This window comes from Suncus etruscus, chromosome 15, assembly GCF_024139225.1.
Source record: "Suncus etruscus isolate mSunEtr1 chromosome 15, mSunEtr1.pri.cur, whole genome shotgun sequence".
In the NCBI taxonomy this organism is placed as follows: Eukaryota; Metazoa; Chordata; class Mammalia; order Eulipotyphla; family Soricidae; genus Suncus; species Suncus etruscus.
Window position 1 is genome coordinate 21,054,919 of NC_064862.1, and position 20,408 is coordinate 21,075,326.

Genomic DNA, 20,408 nt, shown 5'->3' on the forward strand with positions numbered 1-20,408 from the left:
GGAGCGACTTCTGAGCGCATAGCCAGGAGTAACCCCTGAGCGTCACCGGGTGTGGCCCAAAAACCAAAAAAAAAAAAAAAAAAAAAAAAAAAAAAAAAAAAAAAAAAGCATACTTTGGGAGGCCAGAGCAATAGTGCAGTCATTAAAATGCTTGCCTTGCACATGGTAGACCTGGGTTTGATCATCAGTATCCCTTATGGTCACCTGAGAACTGCCAGGAGTAATTCATGAGTGCAGAGCCAGGAGTACCCCTGACCAACACCAGGCGTGGCTCCCCAAACAAAACAAGACAAAACATCCACACTTTGGGACTGGAGAGATAGCATGGAGGTAGGGCATTTGCCTTACATGCAGAAGAATGGTGGTCTGAATCCGGGCATCCCATATGGTTCCCGAGCCTGCCAGGAGCAATTTCTGAGCCAGGAGTAACCCCTGAATGCTGCTGGGTGTGACCCCCCCCCCAAAAAAAAAAAAAAAAAAAAAAAACATACCCACACTTTGAATCCAGTAAATACCTTGTTTAAAAAGAATAATGGTTTCCATGCTCTAACAGTACAGTGAGATGGGCACTTTTCATGCATGCAATTGACTCAGTTTCAAATCCCCTGTAACTCATATGTCCCCTGAGCCCACCAGGAGTGATCCTTGGGCAGAGCCAGAAGTCCTGAATACTGCCAGGTGTGACTCCAAAACCAAAACCAAAACCAAAGTAATTCATGCTCCCTTGAACATTACATATTTTTTTCTTTTACTTATTTATTTATTTATTTATTTATTGGTTTTTGGGTCCTACCCAGCAGCACTCAGAAATCACTGCTGGCAGACATGGGGGACTATAGGGGATGCTGGGATTCAAACCACTGCTCGCCCTGGATTGGCTGTGTGCAAAGCAAATGCCCTACCGCTGTGCTATTTCTCCAGCCCTATATTTTCTTCTTTTAGGATAGAATGGTTCATCAAAAAACACAGTCAATCACTCAAAGAAATACAATCAGGCAGCAAGACCTGATATTCTATTAGCAGACATAAAACTTCAACTGTTGGCTCCTGTGGTCACTCACATATCTAAGAGCTAGTTAAGTAATTCACACCTCATTGGCAGTCTATGGAAGATGCCTTTTATTTGCCATAGTCCAAGCTATTCACTTTTCTTACCTGAGTACAAGTTTGAAACTTTTACTGATAAAGCAAACAAAGAACACTTTGTATTAGAATCCCAAGCTCTGAGGTCAGAGAGATAGCATGGAGGTAAGGTATTTGCCTTTCATGCAGAAGGTCATTGGTTCAAATCCTGGCATTCCATAAGGTCCCCCGAGCCTGCCCGGAGCAATTTCTGAGCATAGAGCCAGGAGTAACCCCTGAGCACTGCCGGGTGTGACCCAAAAACCACAAAAAAAAAAAAAAAAAAAGAAACAAAACCCTTACATTACCTTTGTTTTCAGAACTGGAGCCAGTGTTGCTATCTGGTGCAGGCAACATGTCTTCATACCCCCATGATACTATGTGTTTGCCACCGAGCAAACAGGAGGGGGACCCAGGGCCCCCCTCCAACAGCAAGAGCCTAAGGAGAAAAAAAGAATTTCACTTTCTTATTTAAATCTTAACATTTATTTTCTTAAAATCTGTAATAAGATGGGACTATAGCAATAGTACAGTGGAGAGGGAGCTTGCCTTGCACGTGACTGACCCAGGTTCAATCCCTGGCACCCCATATGGTCCCTCAAGTCCCACCAAAGAGTCATTTCTGAGTGTAGAGGCAGGAGTAAACCCTGAGCATTACTAATTATGATCCCAAAACAAGAACAAAAAATATCTGCAGTAAGAATTCATTGTAAGTTGTTGCCTTTTTAAATTTATTTTAAACTTTTTTGGGGGTCACAGCTGGTGAAACTCAGGAGTAACTCCTGCCTCTGCACTAAGGAATTATGGTGGCTCTCCAGGGACCATATGGGATGCCAGAAATAGAACCCAGGTAGGCTGCATGCAAGACAAATACCTTACTGGCTGTGCTATCACTCTGGCCTAAGCCATTGGATTTTTCACTCTCACAAGAGGACAAGAGAGATATTAACAGGGGTTATGGCCCTTGATTTGTGATTCATAGCACCACATATGATCCCTCAAGAACTGCCAGGATGGGCCCGGAGAGATAACACAACGGCGTTTGCCTTGCAAGCAGCCGATCCAGGACCAAAGGTGGTTGGTTCGAATCCCGGTGTCCCATATGGTCCCCCGTGCCTGCCAGGAGCTATTTCTGAGCAGACTGCCAGGAGTAGCCCCTGAGCACTGCCAGATGTGGCCCAAAAACCAAAAAAAATAACATTCTAGAGTCACACCTGGTGGTGCTCAGAGGTTACTCCTGACTCTACATTCAGAAATTTCTCCTGGCAGGCTCAAGGGACCATATGGGATGCCGGGATTCGAACCACCATCCATCTGCGTGCAAGGCAAATGCCCTACCTCCATGTTCTTTCTCCAGCCCCCAAAACAAACTTTCTTATTGTAAAAAATGATTATATCTAGGGGCAGAGAGATAGCACAGCGGTAGGGCGTTTGCCTTGCACGCAGCCGATTAAGGACAGACAGTGGTTCAAATCCCAGCATCCCATATGGTGTGTTCCCCTCACTCCCACCCCTGTGCCTGCCAGGAGCGATTTCTGAGCACAGAGCCAGAAGTAACCCCTGAGCACTGCCAAGTATGACCCCCCAAAAAAATTATATCTATTTTAGAATATGAATTACTAATTGATACAAGTTGAAAAATCAAGAAATTATGCGATTTATAAATAAAAACTTACTAAAAGTGTATGAAGGAGGACAAAGATTCTAAGTGGCAGCTTACCTATAGAGTATATCGGCTACAGGCAGAGACCCTAAATCAGTCTGTTTCTGCAACAGATGAACAGTGTGGACAAAAGTTTTCAACGATCCCCTGCAAAACAAAAGAAACAAGACTATCAAAAGTTGGAAGTCATATGTTTCAAGTTATTAGTGCTATAAACCACATGGAGCTTTTTCTAAAGCAAAGAGTAAAGGGGATGCTCAAGCAATACCCGGTGTGGCCTCCCAAATTATACTAGATAAGCCAAATGGGAAGGTATTGATTACATATTAATTATAAAGTCCTTGGGGGTGTTCATGGACTGATGGATGGTGAAGCCCTTCTGGGCCAACTCAGTACCTGTAGGTATTAGGGTGACGAGAAAATGACCCCCAGCAATCAGTAGAAATCAGGAGACACATAGCTTTATTTAGATCCTAGCCGCCATGTGCTTTTCTCACATGGTTTCTAAGCTAAGCAGCCTCTTTCCTGCTCCTGCATCTATCCTCTATCCTCGCTCATCTCTCTAGCTATGGGAGGGTCTCCCTCTCCAGGTGAGATAGGTGGGAAGTTGGGGGAGGGTAACAGGAAGGTTTCAAAATGGGTCTGGGGACTGGGAAGGTGGCGCTAGAGGTAAGGTGTCTGCCTTGCAAGCGCTAGCGTAGGACAGACCGTGGTTCGATCCCTGCGTCCCATATGGTCCTCCCCAAGCCAGGAGCGATTTCTGAGTTCATAGCCAGGAGTAACCCCTGAGCATCAAACGGGTATGGCCCAAAAACCAAAAAAAAAAAAAAAAAAAAAATCAAAATGGGTCTGGCTAACTGCTAAGCAGAGGCTGATTCGTGAAAATTAAGTTCGATGTTCACCCGTTACCAACGGCTCATACAAACAATGGCTCACTTCTATGTGAGTGCTGCCACGCAATTATGATGCTCAGCTGACTTTGTAAAAATAAATACAGTTTAAAACATAAGGCTCATGCACAAAAGAGCATTTGGTTACTGATGCAAGGATACTGTTTCCACCATCGATTCTCTAGTCCAGGTCCAGAGGAGAGATTTCATAAATTCAATAGTTCAAAGATAGGCTTAATTTTTTTTAAAGCACTTTAAATTCATCATTCTACAGAACATTTCTCCAAAACCAAGTATGTCAAACATGACTGGAAAAAAAAAATCAATCCTAACAATTAACACTTTATGCTGGGTGACAGCCTTGCCGAATGGCCCTGCTGTAAAGTGTGTGACTAGAATACTTGCAGAGCTCAACACTATCAATTTTCTTTCGGTTCCCAAGGCTCAAGGCTCTGGAAAGCCTATAATATGGTCAGCAGGATCTAAAAGAAGCTGCTTTTAAGATGAGCAAGTCTTTGCTGGCCAGATCCCAAGTATAAATCACCACAATAACATTTCCTGCACTAACGGCCTGCCTGGATCAGATGAGCTGACTTCAGGTTGCTGCCTTATTCTTTAGTCAAGGTGATTTTAATTTGCTTTTAGGGTGTTTTGTTTTTTTTTTTTGAGGGGGTGCACGTCAGGTGTTGATCCTGGCTCTGCGTTCAGGAATCATTCCTAGAAGGCTCCGGGGATGATAGGGAATGGCAGGGATCAAACTTGGGTCAGCCACTTGCAACACAAGCATCTTCCCCACCATACTATTGCTCCAGCCCTTTAGCCAAGGCTTTAATTGCGGGGTATCATGTGCCTAAATCCCCAAAGAAACTGAGTATCTAACACTGAACCAAGGCTGAAGCGATAGCACATCAGTAAGGTGTTTGCCTTGCACACAACCAACCCAGGACCGACAGTGATTCAAATCCCGGCATCCCACATGGTCCCCAAACAAGGAGCAATTTCTGAGCACAGAACCAAGAGTAACCTCTGAGCCCCGCTGGGTGTGATCCCCCCAAAAAAACATAAAACAAAACAAAATAACACTGGGCAAGAGGCCTAGAACCCTCTTAATTGCCCATCTCACTATCTCTGGTATTCAAAGACTCGGGGGCACAGAACTTAGTAGGCCCAGGATTCAGGACACAGGCTCTGAAACTTGGCCCAGCCACACACAATCTCTATCTCGACCATATCACCTGATTCCTCTGGACTTTTGCTTCTTCACCTGTAGAACAGTGTTAGCTCTCTGGAGTACAGGAAGTATCGTAAAATAAAGGAACAATCAATAAATACAGTCAAATAAAATTAGGGAAGCTCACTGAAAAGCTCAAAACCAGCAGTGAGCGACAGAGTATTCCTATCTTCATATTAGACTCATTCAGACTGTGAGAGTCAAGTTTCAATTCCTTGCCTGCCTCCTCAGCCCCCATGGTCAGCCCAGGCCCCAAGGTACTCCACCCTGATACTAATTGCTTTCCTCCAGAGCCCCAGCAGGGAAAGACCAGCAGTTGTGCTCCTCTCTATTCTGAATTTGAGGCCCAGCACAGTTTAGCCCCCTATTCATTCCCAGCACTGCTGGGTGTTGCCCTCCTGGCCTCTAAGCAATCCCAATTATGGGCCTGGTAGCTCCTGAGCACTGTAGAGGAAGAACCCTATCCAAAAAAATCCCGGGAGGGGCCAAAGAGATAGCAAGGAGGTAAAGTGTTTCCTTGCATGCAGAAGCACAGTAGTTCGAATCCCAGCATCCCATATGGTCCCCCAAGCCTGCCAGGAGGAGCGATTTCTCTTTTTTCTTTTTTTTGATTTTTGGGTCACACCCAGCAGCGCTCAGGGGCTACTTCTAGCTCTACGCTCAGGAACCACCCCAGGTAGGCTTGGGGGATCATATGGGATGTTGGCATTTGAACCACCATCCTTCTGCATGCAAAGCAAACGCCCTACTGCTGTGAGGAGCAATTTCTGAGCATAGAGCCAGGAGTGAGACCTGAGCGCTGCCAGGTGTGACCCAAAAACAAAAACAAAACAAAAAAGTCCTGGGGACTGAAGTGATAGCACAGTAGATAGGGTGTCTGTCTTGCATGCAGCGAATCAAGGTTCTACCTCCAGCGTCCCATACAGTCTCCTGAGCATTCCCAGGAGTAATTCCTTAATGCAGAGCCAGGACTAACCCTTAAGCACTGCTGGGTGTGGCTCCAAAACTTGTTTTTTCTTTTGGCATATCTCTCTGAAGATATTTATATGCTAGCTATCTGTCTCTCTGACTCATGTAAACTCTGGTATTTTGCTCACTGCTGTATATCCTTGCCTAGACAATTGCAAAGTGAATGACCTAGAGTTCCTTCAACTATCAGGCAAGAGACCAGATACAATAACCTTAGCAAGGGTCTTGGCACATTAATGTTGTTCAGTAAGTATTAGTTGAATGAATGAATGAATGAATGAATAAACAAACTCATGGGAAGTCTGGAAAAACTGTTCTGACTTTAAAAACATCATTATCAAAGGTTCATTCATTATCAAAGGTAATATGTGCCCTATAGCTTTTTTAAAGGGATAGTATGACACTGAATAGCTTATGACTTCTGAGTCAAAATAATCCAGAACAAAGTAATGATATCAACAACAAAATGTAGAGACCATCTTAAGAAACACCTGGGGCTGGAGAGATAGCACAGCGGTAGGGCATTTGCCTTGCACACAGCCAATCCAGGACAGATAGTGGTTACAATCCTGGCATCCCATATGGCCAAACCTACCAGAGAAGATTTCTGAGCATAGAGGCGGGAGTGACCCAAAACCCAAAAACAATAACAAAAACAAACAACAACAACAAAAAAAACACCCAAAATGGACCAGAGCGGTGGCACAAGCAGTAAGGCATGCCTTGCCCGCATTAGCCTAGGATGGACCGTGGTTTGATCCCCCAGTGTCCCATATAGTCCCCCACAGGAGCGATTTCTGAGCGCATGGCCAGGAGTAACCCCTGAGCATCAACAGGTGTCGCCCAAAAACAAAGAGGATGGAGAGATAGCACAAAAACTAAAAAAACAAAACCAAAAACAAAACACCCAAAGGAAGAAAACAAAAACATCCATTCCAACAATGCTACTGAATGGAATTTAGGATCTCAACTATGTAATTTCTTTTTCTTTTTTTTTTTTTTTCTTTTTTTGTTTTTGGGCCACACCCAGTGGAGCTCAGGGGTAACTCCTAGCTGTCTGCTCAGAAATAGCTCCTGGCAGGCACGGGGGACCATATGGGGCACCAGGATTCGAACCAACCACCTTTGGTCCTGGAATGGCTGCTTGCAAGGCAAACACCGCTGTGCTATCTCTCCGGGCCCTTTTTTTTTTAATTTTTAAACTTTACTTACTTATTGATTGGTTGGATTTTGGGCCATACCCAGCGGCGCTCAGGGACTACTCCTGGCTTCTGCACTCATAAATCGCCCCTGGCAGGCTCAGGGAACCATATGGGATGCCAGGAATTGAACTGGGTCAGGTCTGGCCGTATATAAGGCAAATGCCCTACTACTCTGCTATCTCTCCGGCCCTGCTGTGTAAAGTAATTTCAATACATACCTATAATTCAGACTCAATTTAGATATATAACACAGAAAGCAAATATGATGATCTAAGTTTAATAATTTAAAGTTTTAAAATAGGGGCCGGAGCAGTGGTGCAAGCGGTAAGGCATCTGCCTTGCCTGTGCTAGCCTAGGACAGACCACAGTTTGATCCTCCCACATCCCATATGGTCCCCCAAGCCAGGAGCATATTTTTCTGAGCACATAGCCAGGAGTAACCTGAGTGTCACTGGGTGTGTCCCAAAGACAAAAACAAAAACAGGAAAGAAAGAAATGGATGTTAGAGTCTCTGAAAAAAGAAGGAGGAGGCAGGGGCAGGCGAGGAGGCAGAGACAGAGAAGAAAAAAACAACTTTAACCTTAGCCTCTATTTCTTCTAAACACCATGGGACCTGAGAGAGAGCACAATGGTAAGGTGTTTGCCTTGCATGTGGCTGACCTAGGACAGACCCCAGGACAGACCCCAGTTCGAATCCCGGCATCTCATATGGTCCCCCAAGCCTGCCAAAAAACTAAGTGCCGGGCCCGGAGAGATAGCACAGCGGTGTTTGCCTTGCAAGCAGCCGATCCAGGACCAAAGGTGGTTGGTTCGAATCCCGGTGTCCCATATGGTCCCGCGTGCCTGCCAGGAGCTATTTCTGAGCAGACAGCCAGGAGTAACCCCTGAGCACTGCTGGGTGTGGCCCAAAAACCAAAAAAAAAAAAAAAAAAAAAAAAAAACTGAGTGCCTACGGTGTGACCAAAAAACAAAAGAAAAAAGAAAAAAGAAAAAAAGTCACCTGTAGACAGGAGTAACCCCTGAGTGTCATGGGTGTGGCCCAAAAACCAAAAATAAATAAATAAATAAATAAATAAATAAATAAATAAATAAATAAATAAATAAATAAATAAATAGATTCATGTCAAATTTTCACAATCAACAACAGTCTCCAGGACTCTAAAACTAAGATATGACTATTTGCTCAGAGGAAAAAACAAAAACCAAACCAAACAAAAGAAACTGTGACAGAGCCAAAGAGAGAGTGTAGTGGGCAGGGCACTTGTCTTGAATACAGCAGTTCAATCCTCAGCCCTCACAAAATACTCCCAAGCCCATGAGGAGTGATCCCTCCCTGAGCACAGAACCAGGAGTAAGCCTATAGTACAGCCAAATGTGGTCTCACCCCCCAAAAATCTGGTGCCATTTTGCCTGAAAAATAGCCTGAGCTTCAACCATTGGAAGATAAAACATAAAGAAAAAAGCCTGTGAACTAAGGAGACGTTATATTTTCAGATAGAGGCTAAAGTGATAATATAGCAGGTAGGGTGTTTGCCTTGCACTGGGCTAACATGGATTCACTCCTCGGGATCTATTATGGTTCCCTGAGCATCGAGGAGGGATTCCTGAATGCAGAGTCAAGGAGTAAGCCCCGAAAACTATCAGGTGTGGCCCATAAACAAACAAAAACAGCCAGTGGGGCAAGAAACATAACTCAAAGGACCAAGGACATGCTTTGCATGTATGAGGCCTTATTTTGATCCCCATCATCACAGAACTCAGAGAGTGACCTCCTCCTGCAAGCACTGAGTTAGGAATGACTCTCAAACACCACTATGTGTGACCCTCCCCCCCCCAAACAAAAACAAATTAGAAAACTTAAAGAAATCATCAAAAAAAAAAATTCCTAAGAGGGACCATTAGCTCATGGTTCCAACTGACAGGGACTTGACTGCACCAGCTCAAAGCACAGCACACTATGAAGTCTTGTTATATCTGAAGAGAACATTCAACTGCATCACTGGAGATCTGCATCAGAGGCCAGACACACAACACAGTTACTGACCAAGTCCACAGTGACCAAGTCCACAGCACTGTGTGAAGGTGACTAAAACCCCCTAACTTTAAAAAAAAAAAAAAAAACTTGTAGATGGCATCTTTCTAGGTCCACATGGAACAAAAAAAATATATAAGCTCTTCACATTTTTGACTATAAGCCAGGAAAAACAGAGATAAAACATCCTCCACTACCTTACACAAGACACTTATCAGCCGACCAGCGAGCAGATAGCAGTGAGAGCTGATTCTCCGTGGACAGCTGTTAAGCTGCTATCATAGTCGAACAGAAATCAAAAGACTTGAACTTGGGGCACACCAGCTTAGGCTCCTGGTGCTAAGTTCTGAGTTCTGGCAGAAAGATCTGATGCCCGGTCAAGGCGGTGAAACTGAATATTGAAAGCAAAGTGGGACTTCAGAACATTGACTCTCCAGCAAATCGGCTTGCCCTTGGGTTCCTCGCTCCTCCGCCCAGAGAGGAGCATTCCCTCACAAGGTCGCCCAGCTGGGCATTTGGTTTTCCTTACCTGGCACATGCCAACGCCACCAGGGCAGCAGCAGCATTTTCTTTTTGCTTATGCGGGATGTGCTGGCCCGTGTCCGACGTCTCCTCCAGCCACGAGCACAGCAGCGCTTCGATTCCATTGAGACAGTCCGAGGGCTCCTTGGTCAAGCTCAGGGGCTGGCAGTCTCGAAGGCAGCTGAGTAGCACCTCGGCAGTTATGTTACAGAGGGTGGGGTCTGTTCGACTCTGGGACTGGATGAGGGGGAAGACGAGCAGGAGCCCCATCCGGGAGGTGAAGGGAGCTTGCTCGGGCTGCTGCAACAAGCCCTGGCGCTTGAGCAGCGCCAAAGTTTCTTCGTCGCCCGAGCTCTCCCTCTCATGCTGTTCTTCCAAGGCCAGCTGGCGCTGGGCATTCCACAGTCCTCGCAAAGCGTTCAGGCGGTACTCCAGCAGGCGGGCATAGGCGTTGCTCTGGTTGCCACACACGGACCGCAGACGTTCTGCTAATTCCGTCGGGTTCTTGGTTTCAAATGTTAAGATCTTAGGAAAGACACGATAAGAAAAGTGAGTATATGTTTCTGTCTCTTTTATTTTCATTTCTGGAAAAAAAAGATGCTAAAAATGGCCCAAACGAGACTGGAGAGACCATTAAGGGTTAAGGCACTGGTTTGATTCCTGTAGAGCATATGGTCCCTGGAGTACTGCCAGGAGTGATCCCTGTCAGGAGGAAGCCCTGGGCACTGCTGGGTGTGGCCCAAAAACCCCTCAGAAAATTAAATATCATTCAAACAAAAGCATCCTCCCCCCCTCCCCCCCCCCCCCGTTGGGGCCACATCGGTGGTACTCAGGGATCACTCCTGGCAGGACTTGTGGAAGCATATGGAGTATCATGGATTGAACCGTGGTGGCCGTGTGAGGTCAAGTACTCCACCTGCTGTATTATCACTATAAACCTCAAACCAAACTCATTTTAACTGCAACAACATGTGAAAACAGGTTATAAAACCAGGTATTTGCCAATGAAAATTTTTTACTTGGAATTTCTGCTAATGAATTTATTATAACTGGAATTAGGAGTAGAAAAATAGCTCAATGAACTGACTGCATCCATACTTTGCATGTAGGAGACCTGGTCTGACCCAGCATCACACAATCCACTATGCAGAGTCAGGAGTAACCTCCAAGCAGAGATGAAAAAATGAACAGGGACTGCAGAGACAGTACAGTGAGCAGTGCATGTGCCTTGTACACAGCTCCCAGTTCTACCTCCAGCACCACATATGATCCCCCCAAGCCCGCCAAGAGCATTTACTGAGTACAGAGCCAGGAGTAATTCTTGAACACCGATGGGTATGGCAAAAAAAAAAAAAAATCAAAAGAAACCATGAATCATCACTACTTTCTTGCCAAAAACAGAATTATTACAAAGCTTCTAGATGTTCATTGGCCGGGGGAATAATAAAATTATTAAATCCTCAATGAATCCAGAGAAAAACCAGTTCTCAAGATAAACAGCCAAACTAAATGTACCGTGAAAAAATTCTTCACACATCCATTTAGTTAGGTTAAAATGAAAAAAAAAAAACCACAGTTGTAGCCAATAAATAAAGACTGGCATACTAGAAGCTTCCACATAACACAGATTAGGGACCAGAGAGGTAGCATGGAGGTAAGGCGTTTGCCTTTCATGCAGAAGGACATTGGTTCAAATCCTGGCATCCCATATGGTCCCGAGCCTGCCAGGGGCGATTTCTGAGGCTGGAGCCAGGAGTAACCCCTGAGCGCTGCTGGGTGTGACCCAAAAACCAAAAAAAAAAAAAAAAAAAAGATTATCAGGCATTAAAGGAATCTGGTTTGGGGGCCAGAAATAGTACACCAACCCAAATTCGATCCCTGACACCTCATATGGTCCCATGAGCACACCAGGAATGATCTGTGAGCACAGTCAGGAATAAGTCCTGAGCACTGAAGAGTATGGCCCAATAACAAACAGAGGCCGGAGCAATAGCACAGCAGGTAGGATGTTTGCCTTGTACACAGTTGACTGGGTTCAATCCCGGCATCCCATATGGTCCCTTGAGCCTGCCATGAATAACTTCTAAGTGCAGAGCCAGGGCCTTGCTGGGCGTAGCTTCAAAACATAGATAGATGATAGATGATAGACAGAATAGACAGACAGACAGACAGACAGACAGACAGATAGATAGATGACAGTAGATAGATAGATAGATAGATAGATAGATAGATAGATAGATAGATAGATAGATAAGGTAGGTAGGTAGGCAGGTAGGTAGGTAGGTAGGTAGGTAGGTAGGTAGGTAGGTAGGTAGGTAGGTAGGTAGGTAGGTAGGTAGGTAGGTAGGTAGATTAGATAGACAGACAGACAGATGGACAGACAGATAAAGATGGGTCTGGTTCTGAGAGAGCAACAAGTCCACAGTGTAAGGGTTGAAACAAAGAAAATTCCATCAAGGCATTGGCAGTGACATTAAAAAGGATAATAGGGGGGCCGGAGAGATAGCATGGAGGTAAAGCGTTTGCCTTTCATGCAGGAGGTCATTGGTTCGAATCCCGGCGTCCCATATGGTCCCCCGTGCCTGCCAGGAGCAATTTCTGAGCCTGGAGCCAGGAATAACCCCTGAGCACTGCCTGGTGTGACCCAAAAACAAAAAAAAAAAAAAAAAAAAAAGGATAATAGGGGCCAGAGCAGAGGTGCAGGCGGTAGGTTGTTTGCCTTACATGAGCTAACCTAGGACAGACCTTGGTTTGATCCCCGGAGTTCATATGGTCCCTCAAGCCAGGAGCGATTTCTGAGCACATAGCCAGGAGTAACCCCTGAGCATCACCAGGTGTGGCCCAAAAACCAAAAAAAAAAAAAAAAAAGGTAACAGTTCCTTTTCTCTTGCAAACCTAATAAAACTGAAAAGTAGGAAAATGCAAGTGTTTTGTTTTACTGGGCCCACGCGTGGCGGGCACACCGGTCAGCACGCAGGGCTTACTTTGGTTCCGTTCTCAGGTAGTGCCCCTAGTGGTTCTGGGGATACCTGCTTGGTGCTAGAGATCAATCAAACTGGAGCTCAGATGCTAAACAAGTGCCTTGGCCCCTTTACTAGTTCTCCAGCCCCCAGGAAACATAGAAACACAGTTCTGTATGACTTGATGACAAATATTAAATTAACCACAATCTCACAAATCTGCAAATTTTCTTCTACCTCAAACTTGGTGCCTAAAAAGCAAAAAAGCCCAGTAATATAAAAGCTTCCAAAGCAATATATATTGTATATAACTGCCCTGCTAAGCTAAACATGCAAATTATCATCTCAGTTGAAAAAGTGTACTCCTGGGGCCAGAGAGAGAGCATGGAGGTAAGGTGTTTGCCTTGCATGCAGAATGTCAGTGGTTCGAATCCTGGCATCCCATATGGTCCCCTGAAACTGCCAGGAGAGATTTCTGAGCATCGAGCCAGGAGTAACCCCTGAGCACTGCCGGGTCTGATCCAAAAAACAAAACAAAACGAACAAACAAACAAAAATAGTGTACTCCCAACTATGAAGGACTTCGTAAATCACAACAGTTTCAATAAAATTTTTAAAAAGTTGGGGGGGGGGGGTGGCCACACCCGGCAGCGCACACCTGGTGGCACTGAGGGGTTAGTTCTGGCTCTGCACTCAGAAATCACTCCTGGCAGGCTCAGGGGACCATATGGGGTGCCGAGGATCAAACCTAGGTCTGTCTAGGGTCAGCCACATGCAAGGCAAACACCCTACCCACTGTGCTATTGCTCAGATCCAAAATATTAAAATTAAAACAAAAGTGTTTACAGTTTAAAAACAAATTCCGGGGGACTGTAGCACTACTACAGTGAGTAGGGCACTTGCATGCAGCCAACTTAGGTTCAAACCCTGGTACCCCAATGATCACATGAGCCCTGCCAGTAGTGATCCCTGATCACTGCTAGTTATCGCCCCCAAAATTAGAAGAAAAAAAAAAAGCTCAAAAATTCAAAAAGTGAATCATATATGTGTCTCATTTGAATTATTTGAAAAGGTTTGGTCTTAAAATGGGAATGCAGAATGACAGTACAGCAGTAAAACATGTTATAGTGCAAGTTTTTTTTTTTTTTGGGGGGGGAGGTTGGGCCACACCCGGCGTTGCTCAGGGGTTACTCCTGGCTGTCTGCTCAGAAATAGCTCCTGGCAGGCACGGGGGAACACATGGGACACCGGGATTCGAACCAACGACCTTAGGTCCTGGATCGGCTGATTGCAAGGCAAACACCGCTGTGCTATCTCTCCGGGTCCCGCAAGTTATTTTTTTCTGTTGTTTTTTTTGGGTCACACCCGACAGAGGCTACTCCTGGCTCTACACTCAGAAATTGCTCCCAGCTGGCTTGGGGGACCATATGGGATGCTGGGATTCAAACCACCGTCCTTCTGCACACAAAGCAAATGCCCTACAGCTGTGCTCTCTCCAGCCCCTAGGTGCAAGCTCTTTTATTAAAAGTAGAAACTGGGGGCTGGAGAGATAGCACAGCGGCTTTTGCCTTGCAAGCAGCCGATCCAGATCTGAGCAGATAGCCAGGAGTAACCCCTGAGCACTGGCCGGGTATGGCCCAAAAACAAACAAAAAGAAATTAAAAAAGAAATAGTAGAAACTGATGGCCTGGGAGACAGCTCAAAGAATTCTTGCTTCAGGAGGCCCAGATTTAATCCCAGGTACCACATGGTTTCCCAAGTACTGCCAGGTATGGCCTAAAACCAAACAAACAAAAACTCAAAGAACACTTTCTTTTTGGTTTTGGGGCCACACAGGGATGCTCAGGTGTTACTCTGGGCTTTGTGCTCAGAAATCACTCCTGGCAGGCTGGAGAGGCCATATGAAATGCCGGGGATAGAACTCGGGTTGGCCGTGTGCAAGGCAAACGCCCTCCCTGCTGTGCTATTGCTCCAGCCTGACATTTTAATCTATTTTTTAATACACCAGGATCAAGCAATAATGACTGTATTTATTATTACTATGTGGTGCTGAGGATCAAACCAGTGCTGGCCGCATGCAAGGCAAGTGCCTTAAACCCTTAACTTAACCCCTGTACTATCTCTAGTCCCAAGAGTTCTCATATAATTAAGCAAATATTATACAATATACACAATGACTGCTATGTTTATTGATTTAGCTATATCTAGAGCATCCTATGCTTTCAGAAATCCATTAGACTACTCAGCATTATCCATTTCCATGGCCCCTTCTGAAAACTAAGAACTGTCGGCTATGCTGCTGTGCTTTAGAACTCTGAAGTTTGAAGGTCATGGCCTAAAATCATTTCATAAAGACATCATACCTTTTGAGTTTTAGTAAGTCAGCTATGGAGAATCTATTCTGGTACTTATGAATATTGAATGATCTACTTCAGATCCTCATAAACCCACTGTTCTCAGTAACGGCTCTTGACCAAGAAGATAAAAGACCAAAACATCATTAGAAAATTAATATTTTTCTCTTTAAAATGGGGAAAAGCTATTTAAGGAAAAAGGAAGAGCCCTGTCATCCTTAATCAAATGGAAAGGTCACTCAGAATGCACTCTGCAGTGCTGGGGAGAGAGCACAGTGGACAAGGGCACTTGCTGTGCATGAGGCCAACAAGGGTATGATTACCAACACCCATGATGGCCTCCGGAGCACCACCAGCAGTGATCCCTGAGCATATAGATAGGAATAAGCCCTAAGCACCATTGGGTATAACCTCCAACCAAAAACAAACAGAAAGAGAAAAAGCAGCAATCCCTGAGCACAGAGCTAAAGGTAATCCCTAAGCACAACCAGAAATGGCTCCAAAAGAAGGGGAAAAAATATTTTTTAGTAAAGGTGTGTAAACCAAAAAAGAAAAAGTGTGTAAACCACAGTGAGCACCGTGGCAAAGTGTATAAGCACCAAAACCTAATGAACGACCCTGGGCAAACACCACAACCCAAAGTGTGCACAAAGCAGAGCCAGGAGTGTGAGCAGCCCAGTTCTGGCAAAATCATCAGTGAGAGGACGCCGCACAGACCTCTACACAGCCTGCTACAAAGGGCCAGCAAAGGCAGTTGCTGTTGCAACAGGAGCTTATCAATTCACTCTTCTGTTTGCTGCACTCAGTGCAGGGATAAAGGGGATAAACCCAGGGCCTCATACAGTGAGGCATATGCTCTCCCACTGAGCTACCCCATCGCCCCAGGATTCATTTTTAATAAATGGTGTCCAAATAGAGGCTGTGCATGCCACTATACAAGGGAAGCTCTTTGAAAGCTGAGCTGAGGCATCAAATGAGCTGAAAATGTCTCCATATTACTGAATCATCTCCACTAATATAAAGTTTTTGTTTTGGTTTTGGTTTTGGTTTTGGTTTTTCGGGCCACACCCGTTTGATGCTCAGGGGTTACTCCTGGCTAAGTGCTCAGAAATTGCACCAGGCTTGGGGGGGGACCATATGGGACGCCAGGGGATGGAACCACGGACCTTCCTTGGCTAGCGCTTGCAAGGCACACACCTTACCTCTAGCACCACCTCGCTGGCCCCATAAGTTTTATAGAGTTAATACGGCTCATGTCTAGATGTTTAGTAACTGACAAGAGGAAAATGTAGGAATGCACTCCTCAAAATAAGTTTTATCCAACAACAGAATCAAGATGGGGCCGGAGAGGTGGCGCTCTAGAGGTAAGGTGCCTGTCTTGCAAGCGCTAGCCAAGGAAGTACCCCTGAGCATCAAACGGGTGTGGCCTAAAAAAACTAAAAAAATAAATAAATAACTAAATAAATAATAACAGAATCAAGATAATCCAATCACATCAAGCTATACACAGAGGGGACATATTACACTAGCAGTCTAGGAGGCAAATGAGGGAGATATGGGATGCATCCTGGGAACGGGTGGAGGGAGGACAACAGTGGTGGTGGGAATGGCCCTAATTCACTGTCACTAATTCACACTGGTCACAATAAAAATTATTAAAAAATAAAAGATCCTTCCTCAGCTAGTGCTTACAAGGCAGACACCTTACTTCTAGCACCACCTCGCCGGCCCCAAAAGAAAAAAAATTTATTATCAGGGGCCAGAGCCATAACAGAGGGAAGGACATGTGCCTTTTTTTTTTTGGGGGGGGGGGTCACACCTGGCAGCGCTCAGGGGTTACTCGTGGCTCTACACTCTACACTCTACAAATGCCTTACCTCCATGCTATCTCTCAGGCCCCAGGCATGTGCCTTGCACACAGCCAATCCAGGTTCAATCCCCGTCATCCCATATGGCCCCAAAATAAAAACAAATAATAAAATAAATTTCATCAGGAGTAATTGAAGAAAAGAATCTCTCTGCAAAGATGAAATGTTAAGGGAGCCGAAGAGATAGTATGGAAGTAAGGTGTTTGCCATGCATGCAGAAGGTCAGTGGTTCAAATCCCAGCATCCCATATGGTCCTGAGCCTGCCAGGAGTGATTTCTGAGCATAGAGCCAGGAATAACCCCTGAGCACTGCCGGGTGTGACCCAAAAACCAAAAAAAAAAAAAAAAAAAAAAAAAAAAGATGAAATGTTAATAATTGCTTGACTATGGGACCAGAGAGATAGCATGGAGGTAAGGCATTTGCCTTTCATGCAAAAGGATGGTGGTTCGAATCCCAGTATCCCATATGGTCCCCTGTGCCTGCCAGGGTTGATTTCTGAGAATAGAGCCAAGAGTAACCCCTGAGCGCTACCAGCTGTGACCCAAAAAACAAAACAAAACAAAAATAATGATAATAATAATAACTGCTTGAATTCAATGTAAAAATTTAAAAATTATACTGAATTTGATACATAATAACATGTTTAGTCAATATATTTCATAAGGGGGCCAGAGAGATAGCATGAAGGTTGGGTGTTTGCCTTGTAGGCAGAAAGACGGTGGTTCAAATCCTGGCATCCCATATGGTTCCCCGAGCCTGTCAGGAGTGATTTCTGAGCATAGAGCTAGGAGTAACCCCTGAGCACTGCCCAGTATGACCCAAAACAAACAAACAAAAAATCAGAAATCATGAGTCGAAGCAGTGGTGCAGTGGTAGGATGTTTGCCTTGCACAAGGCTGACCCAGGTGTGGCCCAAAGACAAAAACAAAAACAAAAAAAGAGAAAGAAATGGGTGTTAGAGCCACTGGAAAATGAGGGGAGGCAAAAAGGAGGAGGAGGCAGGGGAGGGGACAGAGGAGAAGAAAACAGTTTTAAGGTGTGGCCCAAAAAAACAAAACAGGAAGGAAGGAAGGGAGGGAGGGAGGGAGGGAGGGAGGGAGGGAGGGAGGGAGGGAAGGAGGGAAGGAGGGAAGGAAGGAAGGAAGGAAGGAAGGAAGGAAGGAAGGAAGGAAGGAAGGAAGGAAGGAAGGAAGGAAGGAAGGAAGGAAGGAAGGAAGGAAGGAAGGAAGGAAGGAAGGAAGGAAGGAAGGAAGGAAGGAAGGAAAGGATGGATAATCACCAATTGGACAGGAGCAATAGCATAGTGGGTAGGGCATTTGTCCTGCACATGGCCCATCCAGATTTAATCCCCGGCATCACCATATAGTCCCCCGAGCCTTCCAGAAGTAACGCACAGAGTACAGAACCAGGAGTAACCCCTGAGCGCTGCTGGGTGTGACCAAAATAAATAAATAAAAACAGGGGCTAGGGCAGTGGCACAAGCAGTAGTAGAGCCTTTGCCTTACATGCTAACCTAGGACAGACCGCTGCTTGATCCCCTGGCATCCCATATGGTCCCCCAAGCCAAGAGCAATTTCTGAGCGCATAGCCAGGAGTAACCTCTGGGCATCACCAGGTGTGGCCCCAAAACCAAAATTAATTAATTAATATAATTAGGGGCCAGAGAGATAGTATGGAGACTGAGTGTTTGCCTTGCATGCAGAAGGATGGTGGTTCGAATCCCAGCATCCCAGATGGTCCCACGAGCCTGGCAGGAGCAATTTCTGAGCATGGAGCCGGGAGTGACCCCTGAGCGCTGCCAGGTGTGACCCAAAAACAAAAACAAGAAAGGAATTAAAATTTAAATTAAATTAAAAAGGATGAAGAGATGAAAGGAATGAGTGGGGTGAGGACCATTATCCTCTGTGAGAAGGGAAGGTGAGATCTAGAGATTGAGATATATATGTAAAATTCAAATAGTTGACCTAAAAATATGACCTGTATACACTATTTTAGGGAGGGTGGGAGCTTTGGCCATACCCAGTGGCTTTCACCAATTCCTCCTAGCTCTGTGCTCAGAATTACTCCCGGGGGACGATCAAGAGACCAAGCAGGATCTGCCACATTCAAGGTGCCTTGACCCCTGTACTTGATTGATATCAACATCTCCAGTCTAACATGTACAGACATTTGGAGTGTGCACACCCATAGTGCCCAGGTTTACTCCTGGCTCTACACTCAGGGATCACTCCTGACGTTGGTCAGGAAATCATGTGCAGTGCTGGCCTTGAGCCCAGGTCAGCTCTGTACAGGGCAAGCATCTTCCCTGCTATACTATCTTGCTGGCCCCTCGTTTTAAAAATATTATAACGAGGGGTTGGGGATAGTACAGCAAGCAGGTAGGGCATTTTCCTTGCATTTGGCTGACCAAGTTCAATTCTTGGCACCCCATAAGTTTCCCTGAACACTATTAGGAGTGATTCCTGAATAACCACCCAGCTATTCTCTCACCTTTCTTTTTTTAAATTTGGTTTGTTTGTTTTAGGGAGGGGGGAGTGATACTCAGAGATTACTCGACTCTGCATTCAGTAATCACTCCTGGTAGTATTCAGGGGACTGTATGGGATACCAGGGATCAAACCCAGGCCAGCCACGTGCAAGGCAAATGCTGGCTTGCTGTACTACCTCTGACCCTGCCAAAAGCATCTTAATTATATGTCCCTCACAGGAGCAAACTGGGACTCATTCATGTGTCGAATGAGTGGAGAGCTTCTATGCTAAAATTTCAGCATGTTTCGGATTATTTCTCCTAAAACTAGGGCACAGAGCACAGCACCTGGCATGTAGTCAGCACGCAATAATTAATCTTCCCTTTTGAAAAATATATGGGCCAGCAGTAGCCACCCAGCAGTGCTCAAGGATCACTTCTGTTGATACGAAAAGGATCATACGGGGGGACCAGGGATCGAACCTGGATCGGCCTGCGAAAGGAGGCAGAAGTCTTTCCCCACTGTACTATTGTTCCAGCCCTCTCTAGTAGTATTCTCTAATATTCTTTTTAGTATTCTTTAACATCTAAAAAAATAACCTTCAAACATTAAAAACCTTACAATTTTTTCTCTTTGTTCCCTAATATGTCCCATGCACTGGCAAAGTTGGTGCATGACAGTCCACAGTCAATGAGGCACCGCTTCCAAACCTTTCCATCTCACCATTCATCAACAGCTGTGCACGACTAATTAAAACTGCCTAGAAACTTGTCTATCACTTTACTAGTTCTTGCTTTTATCAAAGAATCCACTTCAGAACTCAAATCCATCTGTCTCCCTCGTCTGCAGAGAAGAGAACATACGCTCAGAAAAAATAACTAGCTAAAATTAAATGTACCTTTCCTAGTTAAGATTTGGTGTTATTGGGAACAGGAAGTAAGGAGTATAAGGAACAACACACACACAAACACACACACACACACACACACACACACACACGTATAATACAAAGCTTGGCTCAATCAGATTCTTGACATCGTATAAATCCAGAAACGCTTAGCTGAATGGATTTATATCTAAAGGCAAAATAAACTGGTAAAATTAACACATGCATTATCTACCCAAA

The 20,408-nt window shown here is 45.1% G+C and overlaps 1 protein-coding gene across 2 annotated transcripts in view; it reads right to left on the reverse strand.

Moving 5' to 3' along the window:
• The window catches only part of HECTD4 (HECT domain E3 ubiquitin protein ligase 4), a 168,525-nt gene that overhangs the window by 118,543 nt on the left and 29,574 nt on the right, over positions 1-20,408 (reverse strand). For both annotated transcript variants that reach the window (XM_049789310.1, XM_049789309.1), the window contains exons 2-4: positions 9,639-10,156; positions 2,843-2,932; positions 1,431-1,561 (exon numbers count right to left, since the gene is read on the reverse strand). In XM_049789310.1, the coding sequence (XP_049645267.1) occupies positions 1,431-1,561; positions 2,843-2,932; positions 9,639-10,156 (739 nt within the window). The remainder of the gene's footprint in view (positions 1-1,430; positions 1,562-2,842; positions 2,933-9,638; positions 10,157-20,408) is intronic.